The sequence below is a fragment of the Heliangelus exortis genome, chromosome 13 (genome assembly GCF_036169615.1).
Source record: "Heliangelus exortis chromosome 13, bHelExo1.hap1, whole genome shotgun sequence".
Taxonomy (NCBI): Eukaryota; Metazoa; Chordata; class Aves; order Apodiformes; family Trochilidae; genus Heliangelus; species Heliangelus exortis.
Genome location: NC_092434.1, coordinates 6,208,554 through 6,228,330, shown reverse-complemented (window position 1 = coordinate 6,228,330; position 19,777 = coordinate 6,208,554). Strand labels below are relative to the sequence as shown.

The 19,777-nt window shown below is 35.8% G+C and overlaps 1 protein-coding gene across 2 annotated transcripts in view; it reads left to right on the top strand.

Annotated features, from left to right (window-relative positions):
* Positions 1–19,777, top strand: part of CDH8 (cadherin 8) — a 141,097-nt gene that overhangs the window by 14,029 nt on the left and 107,291 nt on the right. For both annotated transcript variants that reach the window (XM_071756671.1, XM_071756672.1), the window contains exon 2: positions 707–1,153. In XM_071756671.1, the coding sequence (XP_071612772.1) occupies positions 902–1,153 (252 nt within the window). In that variant the 5' untranslated portion in view covers positions 707–901. The remainder of the gene's footprint in view (positions 1–706; positions 1,154–19,777) is intronic.

Genomic DNA, 19,777 nt, shown 5'->3' with positions numbered 1-19,777 from the left:
ATGGGTGGGGAAAGAAAGGGAAAATGCTCTCTAGTGTCCATCAAGTAAACTACCTTTGAAGTAAAATCTGATAGTTGTGTTCTCTGAAAGACACACACTGAGAGCCCTGTGGTGTGGATGTACATAAAAGTGAGCTTACTAAGGTTCTGATAGTGGTCTGGTTTGTGGATCATGGGTTTTACAGTGGACTTAATGGCCTAAGCTGTGTTTTGCTGAGCTGTGTGCTGCTGCAGCTAGATAATGACTGAAATGAGAATGTACTGCTGAAGCCTTGTATGCTTAGGAGAAATAATTTTCTTTTTTAATTTGTGGAGGAAAGGAGAGTAAGTATGTATGCAAGAACATTATTTTATTTGACTTTTATTATTTGATATGCTAAGGGTTTATAGTTGAGTACATAAAACATACAAACTAGCAAGAAGGCCAGGCACTTCATCAAACCCCAAAACAAACTGCAAGTAGAATGTTTCTCTGAGTGTGTGTAGTCATTTGCCTGGGTCTTCCCTCACTGTTTCAGGTGATGAATAAATTCACAGAATCCCTAAATTATTTTTCAAAAATCCATTTAACATGCACTAATATTATGTACTGCAAGTTTAAAACCTCATCTGGCTTGTTTATGATATGAAAGTGAATAAGATCTTTCAGAATGCTTTCCTAAGCTCTTTAGTCTCTGACTTGACCTTTTTTCTTTTTCCCCCACCAGGAACCTTTAATGATTGGAAAACTCAAAGGATCACGTTTTTATAATCTAAGCTATTTTTACGTTGACTGTGCTGTAAACACATGGAGGAGCTGTAAGTAAATGTTCTGTAGTGCATGATGAATTGGATTGCTTCAGTCTGGAGGAAAGCAAAATAATAATTTCATTTCTGTGGTGATTTGCGTAGCTTGGGGTACAATGCCAGAAAGACTAACGGAAATGCTTATGGATACATGGACTCCATTAATAATATTATGGATTACTGTCCTTCCTTCCATTTATATGGCTCCAATGAATCAGTCTCAAGTACTACCAACTGGATCCAGTTCAGGACTAAAAAGGCTAACTGAAGAACAAAGAGTTTTGAACCGTTCCAAGAGAGGCTGGGTTTGGAATCAAATGTTTGTATTAGAAGAATTTTCTGGACCTGAACCAATACTAGTTGGCCGGGTAAGGCAAGATTTGTTTTTTTTTTTTTCCTCTGAGTATGTAAATGTACAGCATGTAAAGGTCTTTAGTCATGGACTTTTCTATGAAATTCAGACTTAAGGTGGTCTGTTATTCTGAAATTTATCTCATATATCCATACTTAGTGCTTTGAATGTACCTCATTTTAAGGATATGGTTTCCTAGTTAGCTTACCTACTATTCACAGCAAAATTATACATATTCAGTTAGATAAAATACACAAATACTTACATGTCCTTTCTTCAATATCATTAGCCACCACTCTTCAGCACTGTTAGCTGAAGATTTTCACCAAATCAGCTTTTTTGTAATATGTTCCTATTCATTTATTCAAAAGATTGTTACACCCACAGGTTATTTTCTGTCTCTAGTCTGATTAGACAGAAGTTATTTATGCTCTGAGAGTTTTTAAAAACAAACCCAAAAAGGGGCGTGTGGTACATGCAGCAAATTACAAGATATTGGTTTATAGGGAGGTCCTGATATGCATGCTTGTGAAATAACATTATTGCCACAGATTTTGTAATTTACTTTCAAAGTTAGGCAGATAACACAAGGGAAATTTTCATGCTTTTCTATGTGTCATAGCTTGCCTGTTGCCTTAAACCTTTGACTGTTACTATGCATTAGCTTATTCTGTAGGTCAGTGTATTACCCCTAGTCAGTGAATCAGCCTTGCACTTTCTCTAAAAAGAGATCATGGGCTATCTGCATTCATTAGGAATGAATTATCTTGAAAATTATTCTTTGAAAAGAATTGTCTGTTCCTAAACACATTTGACCTATAGCAAGTAGTTATGAATACCTTGATTGTTTATCTCAGTAGTTCAGTTCCCTTTGAATAACCAGGTAAATTATTGTCATGCTATCTGGCTACTGGTATTGAGCAAAAATATCTGGCGAACAGAAAATATGGATATCAGTTAATTTCATTATAATGTTGGAAATATTCTGGGTAAATGAATAGCATGTACTATAATACAGGCATTATCAATAGCTCTATATGTTACTGAAGAGAACATGGATCAAGTGCATTCCTAAGTTTTCCCTACTGTAGCCACTTTCCAGTGGTGAAATTTAGGATCAGAAGATGTAACAAGCTTTATATCCAGTTACTTTTGAGGACTGCATTAAGGTACGTTTATATTGGGTATTTTATATATATATATATATATTTTTTTTTTTTTTTTTCTGTAGCTAGTAAAATATCTTAATTTCAGATAGCATTTTGCTTATGTCAGACGTAAAATTATTTTATCCAAACCATTCTCTTCAGAATATTTTGGTCAGGCTTTAAAAATTACTTTGTGTTTCTTCTGAGTAGCTGGGGAGAATCCTGACTTGACACTTTATAGTACTTTGATTTTCAGGATGTATCAAAGTCTTTATTTTTCTACAGTATTAAATTTTTTGTTGGGTATAATATCCTGAATTGTTCAAGTCATTAGTGAATAAAAATGGGTGAGCTAAACCAAGCCAAACCAATAAAGACATTATCCCACCTGCTGACATTTTGAATAGAATTAGTTGCTCTAAAATGCTGTGAAAATCTATTTGTTCAGACTGCTGAATAACTAAAACACTGCATGATATAGATTGAAATGAGCAAAAAGTGAAATTTGCTCCCATAGGGAGAAATCCTTGGTTTTTTTCATGAAAAAGATTCAAAATGTTCTTGTAATTCTTGCCTGTTTTATGTGGGTTTTTTTTTTTTTTTTTCACTCTCCCCAAAATAACCATCTGTATTTTTTACTTACTTTTCTTTTCTAAGGTTTATGAGTACTATGAGTGCTTTCAAACTGCTGTAGTCAGTGGGAACAGAAGTACTCTACATCTTTCAGAGCTGCCCTTAATCCTTCCTGACTATAAAGCAGAAATGCCCTCAATTAGAGTTCTTGGCAATCCTTCTTTCCAAAACTTTAAAGGTGTACAGCATGTCACAAGCAAAATGCTCTCCTCCATGAAGTTGGACTATGGTTTGTCCTCTGTCACCCTCACAGGTTTTTTATTCTTTGCAATTTAGCAATTTAAAAATAACCTTTTTTTCAGAACTCGCAGCAGATTTGCACATACCTAGTGCCTTCTCACCTCTCTTCTCCTTATACTCTTCCTCCAACCTTTCAGTTTTGCCCCTTGACAAAGGATTTGCATATGTGGGGTATCTCCTTCATCCTCTGGCTCTTTTTCAACTATATTCCTGCCCTATGATTTAGGGACTTGATTTTCCCTTTTTTCTCTTTTAACCGACTTTGAAGTGCACCCTGTAAAATATGGTACAGTGAATTAACTTAGGGAGACTTCATATCATGGAGAGAGGGTTGCTAAACGTGCATACCACCAATTTGCTTATTTTTTCTGGTCATATATGTGCCATTACAGGGGCAGTGTTGTAAAAAACACATATAAACGTGTTTAAAGTGCTAGTAAAATCTAAACCAAATTTGTTATTTGACATTTAATTGCTTCAAAGGGAACATTCTTAGAGCAAACTTTATGCAGGCTTTGTTTAAAATTTCTTTTAGCCTTCTACAGTACTTTAGAGTTTACATGGTACTCTTCATAGTCATTTATGGGTTTTGCAAACATGTAATTATGTGCTTTAGGCAGTAAATTAAAAAAACAAGTTTTTGCACAAACAAATAATATACCCAAAAGCAGAAATGTATGTTCTCATATCTTTAAAGCCCACTGAAAATTAAGCTCTTAAGAACTGCTCAAAGTAATATTGATACTTTTTTAGGTTTTTAGGTCAGTGGGTGGAAAGGCACTGAGCAGGAGCATTTGATGCTAATGGAACTGAACAGACATCAGAAAAGTAAAACTGAAAACTGAAATTATATTAAATAATAAATAAATATATTAAATAAAAAAAAAACTTTCTAAATATTTTCTTAGTTTTCAGTATATGCATTAATTCTGTTAATTAAAAACATAATACCATTGTTTCTGAGGTACAGAGAAGGTTTAGCAATATAGGATTTACAGAAATAAATAATATATTTTATTAGGGTGTTCAGTCTTTCTCAGATAAAGAAGTTCTAGGTATAATGACACTTCTTCAGAATTTTAAGTGTTGCAATAGAACTGCACACTCTTCAAAGGTACTTAATCATTGCTGTTCTGCATTAATATATATTAACAAATGAATTTCCAATGTATTTGTTCTAATAAATGACAGAATGTGGGGTGACATTAATGGCAGTATTTAATTTAACTTCCTGTAAGTGTGGTTTTCTTCAATGACTCGAAGGATAGGAGAATATTTTATGCTTTCATTCTAGAACTCCTTGCAATGAGTTTGAGCAATACGGACTTTTAACATCAGTTTTTTGCCACCATATTCAGTAGGATCAATCTCAAACAAAATAAGCAGCTCTAGTTGAGTTCACACATCTGTAAGAATAATAATCTCTTAGGGTGATTCCTAAATTTGGGAGTTTTCTCTAACATGTCCCCATGGACTTGATTAGTTAGACAGAACTTTCACTTGATATACACTGTTGCATTTTCTCAGTCTCCTCTGCATGCAATTAGAGCACCATGGCAGATGTGTTGTGAAATCTGTGGTGTAGCCACTGTTCTTTTACAGAAGACAGCCACCAAATTCACAGTGAAATACATAGAGCTTAAAAGCATTAGGAAACCAGGCTTGGGGTATGTACTTGTAGCTCCTGTTTTACGGAACATGTGTTGTGATGTTTTCAGTAGGATAGGATCTGGTTTAATGGATGTTTTTAAGCAAAAATCTCGGGTAGTTGGTTTGTTAGCAGTTGTCATTTTTAAGTAAAATGAACAAAGGGAACAACAGAGGGAATTCAAGTGACAGAAGTATTTTAGGTTTTGGGTTTTTTTTAATATTCCCTGACTTCTAAGAAAATTGGATCAGCAGTTAGGTGCAGACATAAAAAGCCACTAATGGTCCATCAGATCAGGGCTGTTTCTGAGATACCACTCCTCTGGCAGTATTCCCCTGCTTCTCCCAGAACCTTCCACAGACTTATTTGAGTTCACCTATTTCCAGTCCTAAAACAACATAGTGTATTTTGCACACAGTCTCTATGATTTGTGCAGGCAGGGAGGACCAGAACCTGTGTCACCTGCACAGCTGCTCTGTCACATCTGCGACATGTGGTTGGTAGAAAAAGTGTGCTAGCTCCTGAACTTGCTCTGAAAGTCCCAGACAGAGGAGGAAAGAAACCGAACTGTGTTACTGAGGCTCAGAAAGAAGGCAACCAGGTCAACTCTTTACTGTGGGGAAGCCTCAGGTAAACATGTCTTATCTGTGACTGTGGATTTTTTCTTCCTTGCTTCTGACTTACATGACATGTCTTTTCACTCTGTTAAATGTAGATTTTTTTTTTTTCTGTGGCTTATAGGATGAGGGAGCTTGGTAAAATTTGCTTTTTAGAGCGATAGCAATTTTTGCCTTGATGTATGGGGCTTAGGTTCAGACCTTTGGAGGAGAAGTAATTTTCTTGTAGGAGGAGTACAAAATCACAGAAGGGTAGATCTGTGTAAGCATCAAGGGGAAATACTTAGGGATGAGGACAGTCTCATATTCAAGAACGGTACTTAGCAGTAACTCTCACAGAATCATAGAATTGTAGGGATTAGGAGGAACCTCTGGAGGTCATCCAGCCCAGTTCCCCCCTGCTAAACCTGCAGGTTCACCTCCAGCAGGTTGCATAGAATGGTGCCCAGGCAGGTTTTGAATGCTTCAAGAAAAGGAGCCTTCACAACCTCTCTGGGCAGCCTGTTCCAGTGCTTTCTCACCCTCACAGTAAAGTTTTTCCTCATGTTCAGGTGGAATTTCCTGTGTTCCACTTTGTACCCATTGCCCCTTGCCCTGTTGCTGACCACCACTGAAGAGTCTGCCCCATCCTCTTGACACCTGCCCTGCAGGGATTTATAAGCATTGATAAGATCCCCTCTCAGGCTTCTCCAATCTAACCAGACCCAGATCTCTCACCTTGCTTCACAGGAGAGATGCTCCAATCCCCTCATCATCCTCATAGCCCTCTGCTAAAGGCAGACAGGGACTTGTTTTCACATTGAAGTACTTCAGGCTTTGCTACTGTAAAAACCAAACCTGGAAATGCAGAGAGCACTTATAAATAGCTTCAAGCTGTATGTCCTACATACCACATGCTTTATGTGATCTTTGATTTCACTGCTAACATACATTTTCTCTCTTAACAAGGAAATGGTAAAATCTTATTTGCTTAAAATTATAAATAGTTCTGTTGAACTACAAGTACTACATATATACAAAGTAAACAAGGTTTTAATTAAATAAGTTATTTCCATACGTTTTTCTTTTTATTCCTGCATTAAGCTTGTAATTATAACGGCTGCCTGGAAATACCGTTGTGCTGAAGTGATATGAACCTGAAGAGGATGTAACTAAAGCTCTGATTACTTTAGGGATGAATTATATCTTGCCTGAAGGCAAGAAAAAGGTGTGGTATACCCCTGGTGTAGTTACCATAGAGTGTAACATGGGCCTACATTAATGCATTGTTAAAGTTTTCACAGTTAGAAAACAAAAAAATCAGAACGCCATATTGTATAGGTTCCCCTCTTTTCCTTCTAATATGCATTTGTATGTTTTGCTATATCTATGATTTAAATGCAAGCCATAACATATCTGTTGCCTGAAATGTTGCAAAGTCACCAGTGCTTGCTGAGCCCTAGATTTTTGTTGTTGTTTTGCAACTGTAATAGTACACTAATTTTCCTACTTATGTTTAATAAACTCCCAGAAGCTGAAATGTGTCATAACTTCAAAGAGTTGAGTGGGGCTTTTTGTTCAGATTTTTTTGTTTTTTGAGGCTGCTTTTTTAAAGAAAGGTATATATGGTGGACATGATTACACTATGGGTGCTCCTGATGTTACTTAGCATTATTTGCTTGAATTTCCTTGTCATATTTTTCTAAAGCTGCAAAGATTTCTAATCTTCTGAAAAGAATAGCTAATACTGGGCATTTTTTTGTTTATGAAGAATTGGAAGCTTGGTACTCTTGTTCAATATATTGATCTAAACACTTTATCTTTCTCACAGAGAATTGAAATGTTTAATGCAAAATGCTGAAGTGACAGTATGAAAGATTAAATAGTGTTTCCTACATGATATTCTGCAGATGTCCTATGATAGTTTAGTCTTTTCAACATTGCTTTAGTAAATGGTTTTTAGTTTCTACCTGTAGGGCCCACCTCTGGTGCTGTCAGGATGCTTCTGTTCCAGCTGTCAATTTAACTACCAATTAGTGCCAATTGTGATGGTGTTTTTTTGCTAAAAGTTTGTCCTTTCTGAACTTGACAAACATATTTCCCATAGGCCAACTGAAAAGCTTTCAGATGTTTGTGACTTCCCAAAAGTGAAAGAATGTGTTGCTCTTTGACAAGTGAAGTGGAAATGTGTTTGTTTTCAGGTCCTGATATGTTGTTCCTCAGTTTGCCATGGATTCTTGTAATGAAAACCTTAAAAGTAGTTTTGCATTAAAATGGGAAATGCTTTGGGACCTTTAGGGTACTTAAGATTCCAGTAAGACCTCTGGAGCTGAAGTGGGGCACATGTCATGAACTGAATTACATCTGAGAAAGGTTGGCTTTTTAGGTGTTGGACAGCTCTGTACTTTTAGAAAGTAGTAAATAGACATTCACAGTAATTAGTTTGCATGTGAAAATAATGGGGAAAAGTTTGCATGAATTTGAGTCACGTTTTTAGAGTTGATTTTTTTTTTTCCTGTTATAGTAAAGTGAAAGATGAAACAGGTAGGCATAATGTGTTGTGGAACCAACCACAGACTTCATAGCTGAGGGTCTTTTGGTCTTTAGAGGGTTTCTTTTCTTGACAAAGCCAGTGATGTCGATGCTGTGCAATTTAATCTGGATGTGAAGCAGTCTAGCTTCAGTATGGAAGTATTTTGGTGCAATTAGTATCTTAGGCAGCCTTTAAAGGTAGTTATTATTTGAAAGCAATGTGTATGGTATGTGGCATTGAAAATAAATGTAGAAAATTTTTACTGAAGATACCTAAGGAAATCTTTATGTATCTGAGTAGCCTCTTGGTGATCCCTGAGGAATGCCTGCAGTGATATGTAACTTTCCTTTTTCCTGAGGACTCTCTGTTAGTGTAAAAATTCCCCTTCCGTAATTTCTTTCAAAGCCTTTATTTTCTCGCAGGCATGCCAGCAGCTAAGAAAAAGTAAGTGTAGCTCTCCCTGGAGACTATCAGTGCCATTCCTGAATTAACTGGTGGAATCATTAGGAGCAGCAAGAAATCTCTTTTCTTGTTTCAGGGGCTGAGCCCAGTAACTGTTACTCACCCAGTCCCTGGTGAAAAGCAGCACAGCTGAGGGTTTGTGTTTCAACTTGGTGTGCTGCCTCTTGCTGTTCAATTGCCTCAATGAGGAGGAATGCAGTGAAATAAAAGACTGACAGCACATCACTGGAGGCAAGGAGCCCAGTTGTGGGTAGAATCAGCAAAAGATGCTTCTCAGCAGTTCAGAGTGCCCTAGTCATCTGCTGGTTTAAATCCATAAATGATATTGTCATATTTTCTTTCCCTCGCTCAGAAAACTGCTTATCTACAGGAGGAGTACTGCTCCCAAGTGAAAAAAAAAGTGAATTTTAGAATATTTAGAACTCGTGGTGGGCATCCAGACATGAAGTACACAGAATTGAACCAAACCATAGCTCTTCTTTCCCTCTTATTTTCAAAGGTTATCAAGCTACATGCTTTAAGAGCTATGGCATGTTATACACCCAGACCAAGAACCACACCTTATTTTTAATAAATTCATTTGGAATTATCCGCAACATAATGCAACATGACCCTGTGTATTAAAGCATAATGCACAATTCTCAGAACTGGATATTACTTAGCTCAAATAGTTAAATGGAAATCTACTAATTAAGGTTTTTTTAAAGTTTTCTGAATACAGTTACTTGCTATTTCCTTTTCAGTGGTTTTTAAATTTTTTTTCTTAAATCATCTGTTTTATGATCAACCTGTTCTTTATTTATTATACTGTCTAAAGCACTTAATGTAGACCACTGGCACAACTGGCAATTGTCATTTTGTCATATGGAGAAGAAAATACAATATCCAGAGGCAAAATGCTTCTTTCTTCCTTCATGCAAAATCATCTGAAATAACGCTTAATGCCAACACTATATTTGAAATTTGTTAGCTTATTTCTGCTAATTAATGGATCTTGAGTAATTTTTTAGGTAACCCATAGATTTGTTAGAATATTTGATTAAATGAGAGCAGGTGCTGATCTAAATATACAAGGACCTTTACTTTTTGTTGAGTTTTCATATGAGTAAACAGTAGTTAAATAACTTAGAACATTTACTCAAATTTTACTTGGCATTAAAAGGTTTATAGACAGTATTGAGACTTAAGCCATAGCTTTCTTTAAAGGAAACTCGTGGTTTTGTTTCTTGTGCAAATTTTTAGAATGTTTTACGTGGCCTTAGAGCACTCCTGGAGTGCAGTTTTATGAGCTCTGTAGCAACTGAGGAGTGGTCCAGCAAATAACAGTATTATAAGTAACTTAGATGTGATATAGTAACATACTTGTACACTTAAATTTACTTTGAACATAAGGCTTACTGACACAGTGGAGTTATTGTACCTCAAAAATAGCAAGAGAAAATGACAAACACTAATTTTTTAGGCAGGATTACGCTTCTCATCCTATACGGAAACCAGCTGCACTGATCATCCCATTAAGTCCTCATTTTGTAATTGACCTAAATTCTGTCACTCCAGAAGACCACCTGCTAGTTACTGCAAATTACCAATAAGCAAAGAAAAGCTAAGTATTGAGCTGCATATATGTGTAAACAAATACTCGGATTTTGAAGGGATTTTTGTGAATAAATGTTGCTATCTAAATAAAATGCATTCTGCACAAATATTGTAATAAACAGTTCTCTATGGAACAAAGTCTGATGGAAAATAAAGCAAAATTTTGCTCTATTAGTCAGACTCAGAGGCCTGCTTTGAGGCAACAGGTTCACTGCAGTGTTTGAATGTGTCATGAGATGCATGTTTCATACTTGTAAAGTGAAAAAACACATAGTTGGACTGAGTCAGTATTTATTCTTCTATGCAGAACCAGGAATACATTTGTACATTCTAGGAAAAAAAAAAAAAAAAAAAAAAAAAAGAAAAAGGCAGAAAGACTGGAAAACATGAGAGAATATTATCCCCACTCTGAAGCAGGATAAGGTGGCTCCATTTTGTCTTAAGGTTCAGCTTCCAAGGGCAGTTTCTTTGTGAGAGGAAAGCTCTGATGTAACTTCAGGAAGGCAGGTTGTCACCCTCTAAGAATACAAATACTGACTCATCTGGTAGTCCTCTTTGTATTTAGCACTGACAACCTCTGTACCAAAAAGAATACTAAAAGGTTTCCTGTTAAGAAGAGTGGACCACAATAATCAGTAGGGCATGTATTTCATTAGGGAAACTGTTGCTCTTTCTGGAGCTAAGCAAGTGTAGGAGCAAAAGAAAACCATAGCACTCACACAGCTTCCTCTCCATGTAGATTGACCCTTGTAATGTTCATGTCCTTTGTCATTCTTTTAGGAATACTGTTAACCTTTTCTGTAGTGCCTGTACCTTCACACTTGATGCAGCAGTATTGTGAGCTGAAATTTTAAAAAAATTCAACAAAGGTAATTTTGCATGGTGTAGCAAGTTCTGCTTTGAAGCAGGAGAACTGCAGCTACTTTAAATCGTTTTTTTATCATCTTCCCAATTGATCACACCTGTATTGAGATACTGCATGCCCAAGATCAAATATTCTTTTATAGGGCTTCTTAGAAATCATTCAGTTATCATTTATTTCACTGGAGAATCAAAGAGTGATAATGAGCCATACTTAAATTTGTAAAAGAGGCTTTTGTTATTCTGTACCTTAGCAATCTAACATCAGTCTCAATTCTTTCAGGAGGGCAGCTTGCTCATTAGAAATGTTTGAAATGAAATAATTTAATTGAGGAAATATTTATCCTATATATTTCTAAATCTGTATTTTCAATTGACTCTTAATATGAAAAATTCCCTATTAAGCTGTTTTTTGAGGGGCATAAAGTGTTCTGGGTGTTAAATAAAAGCTGATATGCTTCCATTTATAGGAATGAATGATAGGCCATGTAAGTTGAAAGGGTATTCTTGTATAGAATGTATCACAGCAGAATCGTGGAAAGGTTTGTCCTTGCTTCTGTTCTGGCCTTTTATTACAAAGAGTAGGAAGAACAGTCAATAACCACTTATTAATGTTTTTCTCTCTCCTTTATTGTAGCTGTAGGTACATTAGGCTCTCAGTAATTATCTCATTCATAATCCTCTATCACAAGTAATATTTTCGGCATCTTGTGAAGCATAATTGGAAAATATTTTCTTTGGATGTACACTATTTCTATTCCCTCTTTAATATAACTTTACCCAAGAGTATCTTGCCTAGGAAAAATGAGCAGGCATAATTTTCTAAAGGTAATCAAGTCTCTCAAATGTTGGCACATTTTCCTTTGTCTCTGTGGGACCAAAAGCTTACCTTCAAATAGACCTAGGCATTAAAGGAGAATTTCAGCACACAATTAGAACTCAAATAAGCTTGTATAAGGCAACTTGAACAAAAGGGCTATTTTGAGTTGTTAGTACTGTATTTCTACTACAGGGCATTCCATTTGATTAATACAGAACTGCAGGGGAATATATATATTAGTCTAAGGGTATGCCTATATGTCTCTGTGTGTGTATATCTAACATAATTTAAACACTGGCCTATAGCAGTTTAGTGCCTTTCTAAATAATTCTTTTTTTTTTTTTTTTTTTTACACTCAGGATTCAAAACTAATTCTTGATACAGGTCTCATCAAGTTGAGAAAAATAACTGGGGGTGGGGTTGTGGTTGTAAATAAAGAAATCAGCATGTCTTGGTTCCAATACACTGTAGAACAGTTACTTTGTTCCAAACCTTCTGACATAAATCATGCTTAAGTGGGAAACAACAAAAACCATGGAGAATCACAGAAACAATGCTAAGGACTAGTTTCAGTCAGGCAGAGCAGACACTTTTAAGGCCAGTATATGGCAGACCTACAATGAAACCTCTCAGTCTCTGTGTTTGTGGTGCAACTGAGTGTTCTCACTTTGGTATCAAGAGCTCTTGCTAGTGCAGAACGCAAAGAAAGATGATATGACTCTCTAGCTGTAAACAGTTGATCAGGATTCTGGGAGGATGTAACCCAGCAAGCTAGATGCCCTTTGCACAGTGCTTGTGTTAAAGGAGACACTTGATCTCTCAGTGAAGAAATTTTAATTTTTTTTTCTGTTCTACCTGAAAAGTTTGACTTCAGGTTAGTTACATGTTTAAATGCTATTGTAGGCTTACATTGGTAACTAACAATTTTGTAGTGTGAATATACCCGTTCTCCAAGACCAAGATGTAGATTATTTTAAATTCTGTTTTCAGTTGGTCAGATTAATCCATGACTATTTTTTATGTTCTCAAGCCAATATTTTTCTATCTTGCATAACCATGAAAATATCCACTGAATTTTTCTAATTATAACACTTGTTTTCTAAGATAATTAGCTCAGTGAGATGTTTGCTAATCATTGTCTTAATTTACTGTGAAAACATTGTTTAAAATGAGATATTTAGTAATAGGCTTTTTTAAATCCAGTGCAAGTGTAAATAAAAGAATAAAGAACAGAAGCCCTCAGTGTAAGAGATGCATTCTTAACCCAAGTTAAAAGAACAGTGGAGATGAGGTAACTTGGCTAATAGTTTTGCAAATCTGTTGAGTTCATTTGCTGATAGAACAAACTCCAGATCCCTGTCTCTGCTTGGATTTTCAGCTTAGACACAAAGTACCTCAGAGTATGGATCCGAGTCAGAATGGATCCTTTCCTGTGTCACGGGTATAGCCAGAAAAGAGGTCCTTCATTCAAGGTGTCTTGAGTTTATTCTTAAAGTTATTCCCTTTGCCCAAAAAATTAAAACATCAATGAGCAAAATAGAGCAATGGGGATAAAGAGAAATAGTATAACATAGGGGAAGGGATGTAAGAGGGGTGAAAGTTACTGCTTGTATTCTGGTCTTGGGGGAGATGATTTTCAAATACCTATCTAATTATATGAGGAACACATGGAATGAGGAAATTGTTAGCACATTTCTCGGGTTCTCTGACAGTTAGCTCTGTGATTCTATAAACTGGGCCCTCTGTGAGAGGGTGTGTCTATTTTTACATACAAGTGACGTGGAAGGCTGAGGTATATGCAAACTGACAAGCCTGGAAAAAGGAGTAGAGTTGTTTCAGGGCTAGAGAAGCATTTTAGATACAGTTGGTAGATTTCTAAGTCTCTTTGTGAATCTAAGAAGCCATCTGAAAATGTCCATAATTGACCTGAAATGAACCTGGTGGCTAATTGAGAGTTGCTTAGGAAATAAAATTTTGTGATCTTCTGGTAACACTTCTTCACAGGTGAGGTGACCTCTAAAATTCCTTCCTTTCCTTTCAATGTCTTATGAAGTGTACTTCAATCTGTTTCCTCTAAAGCTGCTTTCAGTAGCATTCAGTGTTTCAGTTGCTCTTGTGAAGCCTATGTGTACTTTGATTCTGTGTGTAGATCAGGCCCTGCAGGTAAAGGAATGAACAATTGTACACTGCAATATAAAAAAAATTAAAAATCAACTGTAGAGTACAGATACTCTGAAGGCCCCACTCGTAAAATCAGAGGTGTGGTATGTTCATCTCCAATTGTCAGAATATGAGCCACACCATCTTTCTAGAGAGCGTCTCCATGAACTTGTACAAGCAAATTACAGTATTTGTTGATCTAAAAGTGGTACTGTTGTAGGCTACTAATTAAAATAAGTAAAATTTTGGGAAAAACCACACAAGAGAATGGAAAGAATGCAACCCTGGGATTTAGCAACCCATCCTTGAGAAACAGGCCTACATGACAGATGAAAGTACTCCCACAACTTTGTATGAGAATGGTTATAGCCTTGAGTGTTAAGTATAAAACACTGACTAATGAGACTTAATTTATTAACATACTATTAACATACTAAAATACCCTCCCATAAGGTAGAAGTACCCCTATGAACAAAAAGCCCCTTACCCTTTGAGCCTGTGGTGAAATTTTCAAGTACTGTCACTTGAAGTAGAACTAGTTAATTATGTATACAAGTGATAATTAGAGATGAAGCATTTTTACATATTTCTGTGTATAAAAGAAACCTCTTAGTTCTGGAAGGTGTGCTAGTTTTGTGAATTTACCACCTAGCACCCACTTCTGTGCAGAAACGAATTTAAGCTCATAGCACACTGGGTAACAGGCCCTGCTTTAAGGGCAACAATGCTATTCATCTTTTCCAATTGTGTTCTGCTTCACTACCACTGAATTGAACTTCCACAAACTTCAGCATATTTCATATTTTTTTTGTGTGTTTTGGGTAATCTTCACAAAGTTCCAGAATTTAGTGGCAGTACTATAAGTATGTATAAGGTTTTTTTTCCTCAGACTTCTTTCTCCTTCTCTGTATTCCTTTTTGTTGATAAGGAAACTGAGGTTTGAGAGAGGGGGAAAAAAAAAGAAAAAAGAAAAAAAGAAAAAAAAGAAAAAAAAAAAAAAAAAGAAAAAGAAATACTTTACTATTGACTTTCCATTTGTCCAAGTAAAGTATATCTGTGCTGACCCCTGTGGTCAATATTACTATCATTAGCACTGATTAGGGGAGTAGGAAGAAAGGATTGTGGGAATAGCAAAAAGGAAGATTTCAAAGGAATTTATTTTTATTTTTACTGAAAAATACTTTCACAAAATTATCGATCTGATCATTGTTATGTAACATACTTGTCAACCTTACAGGTTTATTGAAAATTCTACTGTTGGAAATAGGATTTTCTGAAAATTAGTTTCTTTCCAAACTTAAAGGAATAGTATCTGAGATTAATAGAGGCTATGTAGTGCTTTATTTATTTTGCTTGAAAAAGTCCATTGTTCTTGAGATGCTCTTTGAGTTCAGTGAAGCATTTGCATTACAACACAAATTTTATTCCGAAGTATTTTTACATAGCCGTGCATGTCTGTACCAGGGAAATTGTCACTTGTGTTTCTCTTAGTACTCATCTTAATTCATTACATTGAGCTCACGTGGCATAAAAATGTGATGCAATCTTCACTGAAAAACTGTGAATATAGGCTCAGAAATATGCAGTTGTATGTACTCTGAGATGAGTCACTCTTGGTATCTATATTGGCTTTTCAAGAAGCAATAAAGGAAACTCTGTCATAACAACTGAACACTTGTGACTGGCAAACACCCTCCTGCAGTTCAGGACTTGAATATGAATGGACACCATGGGAGGCTGGCCCATTTCTGATGGAAACAGTTTTTAACAGCATGAATTTATGAATCTACTCATTGCAAATGAGAGTTTATTATGCTGAGAGTCTAAAAATAATGCTTTATTTATTAAATTAATACAGAAATTGTATTCAGATATTGCCGAAGAGTTTTTGTTAGACGCTGCTGAATGTCAGAGCTGAGGCTGAAACCACTGACTTAGGTTATGGGAGGTAATAGGAAAAATGGGACAAGCTGCCAAATATTTCCCATTCTTTGCTTGATTGAAATGAATGTGTATTTGGAACAGCACCTGTCATAGTTTCCCAATCTGTGCACTAGAGAAAATTATACTTGCCCATTTTGAAAATACTGGGTTTGTTTAATAACAGCTTTTCATAATTATTTTGGCTACAAAATATCTTTTGCCCTTTTAAGACCATTCCTCCACAACATGGGCTAGCTGCACCTAATTGTTGGAAGATTGGAAGCAGTAGGATCTACTGAAGTAGAATCTGAAATAACTTCAAATTTACACTGATATGGTAGCAATCATAACATAAAATTCAGGCAAATTTGATATCTTAGTGACACATAACTCCAAGGATTATTGCCAGATTTTGATATCTAGTCTGCCAGCTGTACTGTGCACTGCCCAGCTCATTCAAACCATATGCCTTGAGCAAACAATCAGCAAAGTGTGTTGAAAGCTCTGAAAAGTACATTAGCTGTAAGTCAGCCAGCTGCATGCACTGCCCTGTTAATTTGGATAAAAGCTTACCCCTTCAAAACTCATTTTTTGACTTCTTTGTTCTAAAAATATGGTTTAAATATAATCTGTGCATCTGCAGTTAGGATGTATAGCAACAATTTCATACTATCTGCAAAATACTGAAATAATTTTTAGTCTTCAAAGCTTCCCTAGAGACAGAAGTGTCCATTACAAGCTTTTTCTATGCCTTAAAAGGAACAGTCATTCATGGAGCTCCCTAAAGCTTTTGTAGAATACATATTCTTAAAATAGTTTTGGTCAGAGCAGACTGTTCATTCAACAAAATGAAAAATGTATGCTTTGTTTTGCCTCCTTTTTAGGGTTTGGCTGATGCTCACCCTGGCTGAATCACTATCCTACAGCTATTTGCAAGAGCACATTAAGAATTCTCTGGCAATAATAAACACATAAACTGTACATGTTTATGACTTCTTACTTCTCGGCAGTACTGCTTTGGCTAGGCTTCTATACATTTTTTTCATGTGTCCTGATTTAAATGGATTATCTGATGTTTACATTTATGTAACTATGGCTCATTACTACAGGCATATTAAAATAAAAAGGTGAATATGAAAATAAGGAGATAGTGTGCCAGTGTGATTGGTAGAAAATCACACTTTCTCAGCTACAAATGTTTCCAAATCCAGAATAGTATTATTTTAGATTCAATTTTTTAAGGTTTAAAAAGAGAGAAAAGTGTATATTAATGAAAGTTTTAGCAATATCTCTTGAGCTAGAATGAGGTATTTTGCTCCAAGCAGTGTTAGTTAAATAACAGAGGGTAGCAAGTGTATTGTGAATGAAACATTTTCATTGTGCTTCTTCAGTCCTATGAAATGTGTTACCAAGAGAAACCAATGTTGCAACTGATACCCCAGAAAATCAGAGCAGCCTGCTGGGGTTCCTTGCCTGTTCTTTACAGTGCTTATGGTTCAGCCAAAGTGAGGCATAGTTAGGCAAGTAAATTCAATCTATTCTATGTCTGTCAAGCTCATATTGCACCGTTCATAATATCACTGCAATTCTAGAAAAGAAATCTTTTGATATTAGGGTAGTAGGAGACCTGACTTGTTTTATTTAATCTGTTGAATTGTGCAAGTTCTCTCAGCAAATAAAAACAAATTACAAGAACACAGTTCCATTCAGCAGTGCTTAGAGCATATGCAACAGATGTTACAAACTGTTGCTGCTTTTCATCTCATTGCATCACAGACTTCTAATGACTTCTATTATATCATTTAATGACTCAGTTGCCAGCTTCTTTTTGCCTTCTATCCCAGGTCCTTGCCCATGGAATCTATCTGAAATTAGTGTAAGATATCTCACTGTTCTACATAGCTTAAAACTACTAAGTTTCCTGGTCATTTGCGCAGGAGTTGTGCATAGCTCCTGTCCTCCAAATTCTGGCCATCAGTATTAACAGTGTCAAACATGGAGTTTAATAAAATGGTATTGGCTTAGGACTTTGCACATCCACTTGTGGTAGAAGTGGCTGGAAGTCAGAAGGTATTTTGCCCTGTCTTCAGTGTGGGTATGAAATCTTAGGATTTTAGTTCTTCAGAGACATAATAACTGATATAAATACATGTTTATAAAGTTCACTTCAGAGTTGGGAATGTGGCTCCCTGTGAAAGTATTCCTCCAGTGTTAAACAGCTACTGTGCTGGATGAGAGCCAACAGGCTCTTAACTTGCTTTTAAAAAAACAAATCTGGAAAGCTTTTCAGAGAATACATCTGTATTTCTAATTTGCACCTTGAAGGATGAAATTGACTGGAGAGTTGGTGAGAATGAATAAATTGATTCACAGTGGGTTGACAACTCCCCATGTCTCACTTTCTGTGAAACATCTGTGGGTGATGCCACCACAAAATCTGACTGCTGGCTTGCAAGCTGGTCTAGTAGCAATACATGATTAAAAACCTGTTACTCAGATATATAGAGCTGAATTTGTGGCACTGTTTTCTAGATCACTTTGTGTAACTTTGAATGGGTAATAAAGGGACTGGAGCAGAGCAAGGAAAGGTCTGTTTGTTCAAGAAATATCATCTCTGCTCTGCTGACTCTTGTAGATGTGCAAGTGGAATAATGCTGCAGAAAATCAAGCCCAGAATGGAAAGTAATAATTTATTAAGAAAATATTTTTCGTTTCAGAAAAATGACTACGTTTTAGCAAATATCACAGGATGAAATTTCTAGCAACATAATTCGATGCATTCATTTGTAAATATCAGTGTTGAAGGTGACAAGTTATATGGAAGACAATTCTTCTTTTCTTGTTATAAGGAGTAGCAATTTATTATTTGAGTAATTATGCAGCACAGAATTTTTACTCCCCAACAAAAAGATTTGCAATGTTTATTAATGTGCTAGCATTTTCTCCTCATAAATTATAAACTCAGAAGAAATCATCAATTTCTAAAATGCAATACATGTACACTGAATACAGCTGTTGTACAAAAGAGAAAGGTAGACCTGAGAATCAATGCTCTTGCACATCATATATTCAAGATTTTCCTAATTTGTTTCTGTTATAGACAAAGTATACTCACCTTCATGCCACTTTTGTCTGCTATGAAAGTGCAGGATGTACTCAGAAAGCAGCCTTATGTTGAGCATACTTAATAAGTAGAAATGTACTATTTGCTGCTCTTTCATACCAAGAATTGTCTGATTTCATGCAAAGATAAATGAGACAAGAGACTCGAATGTCCTGGCAGTCTACACTTGGTGCTGAAGAATGAATGAATTAAATATATGAAATTTTTGCCCACTGTCTTTTCATAAAGAGAAACATAATATTATGTAATTATACTATATTGGCATTTAAATTTATTCAGCCCTTGTAGAATCTGCATGGTTTGGTGTTTTTTTTTTCCCCAAATGGACATTATTGTAGCTGTATTATATGGAACAATTTGCAGCATCACAGCTGGCCATCAGTGAGCCATTGTAGACTTAATTCCATAGATGGCCTTCAGTGAGGCATTCCTAGCTGAACAGTGCCAGCAAATGGACTTGCTTACTGAAACAATGGGAAGCATTTTGTGTGTGTTTGTGTGGGAGTGCACGTTCTAAGTTTATTTTTTCAGACTAAAGGGAAGGACTATTAACCACAAACTCTAGAGCCTCTGATTTTATAATTAGAAATCAATTGGGCAAAGCTGAATTTTGCATATGTGACCTCTTCCCATAACTGTATCCCAGAATGGTTTTCTACTGAAATAATTTACTTAACAATTTTACATCAACACCTAATTTATTCGCAAAATCATTTTGAAATACTAAATTACCTGTGTGCTTTTGGTAGCCACACAGTAAAAAAAATTATAACCAGCATGGAATTACATTAATTTATTATTTTTTACATTTTAACCTCTTTGTTTATTTGTTTTAATTAAAAGTTGTCACGAAACTTGTCACTGCCTATTTGCATTGACTTTGGTAAGGACACGGC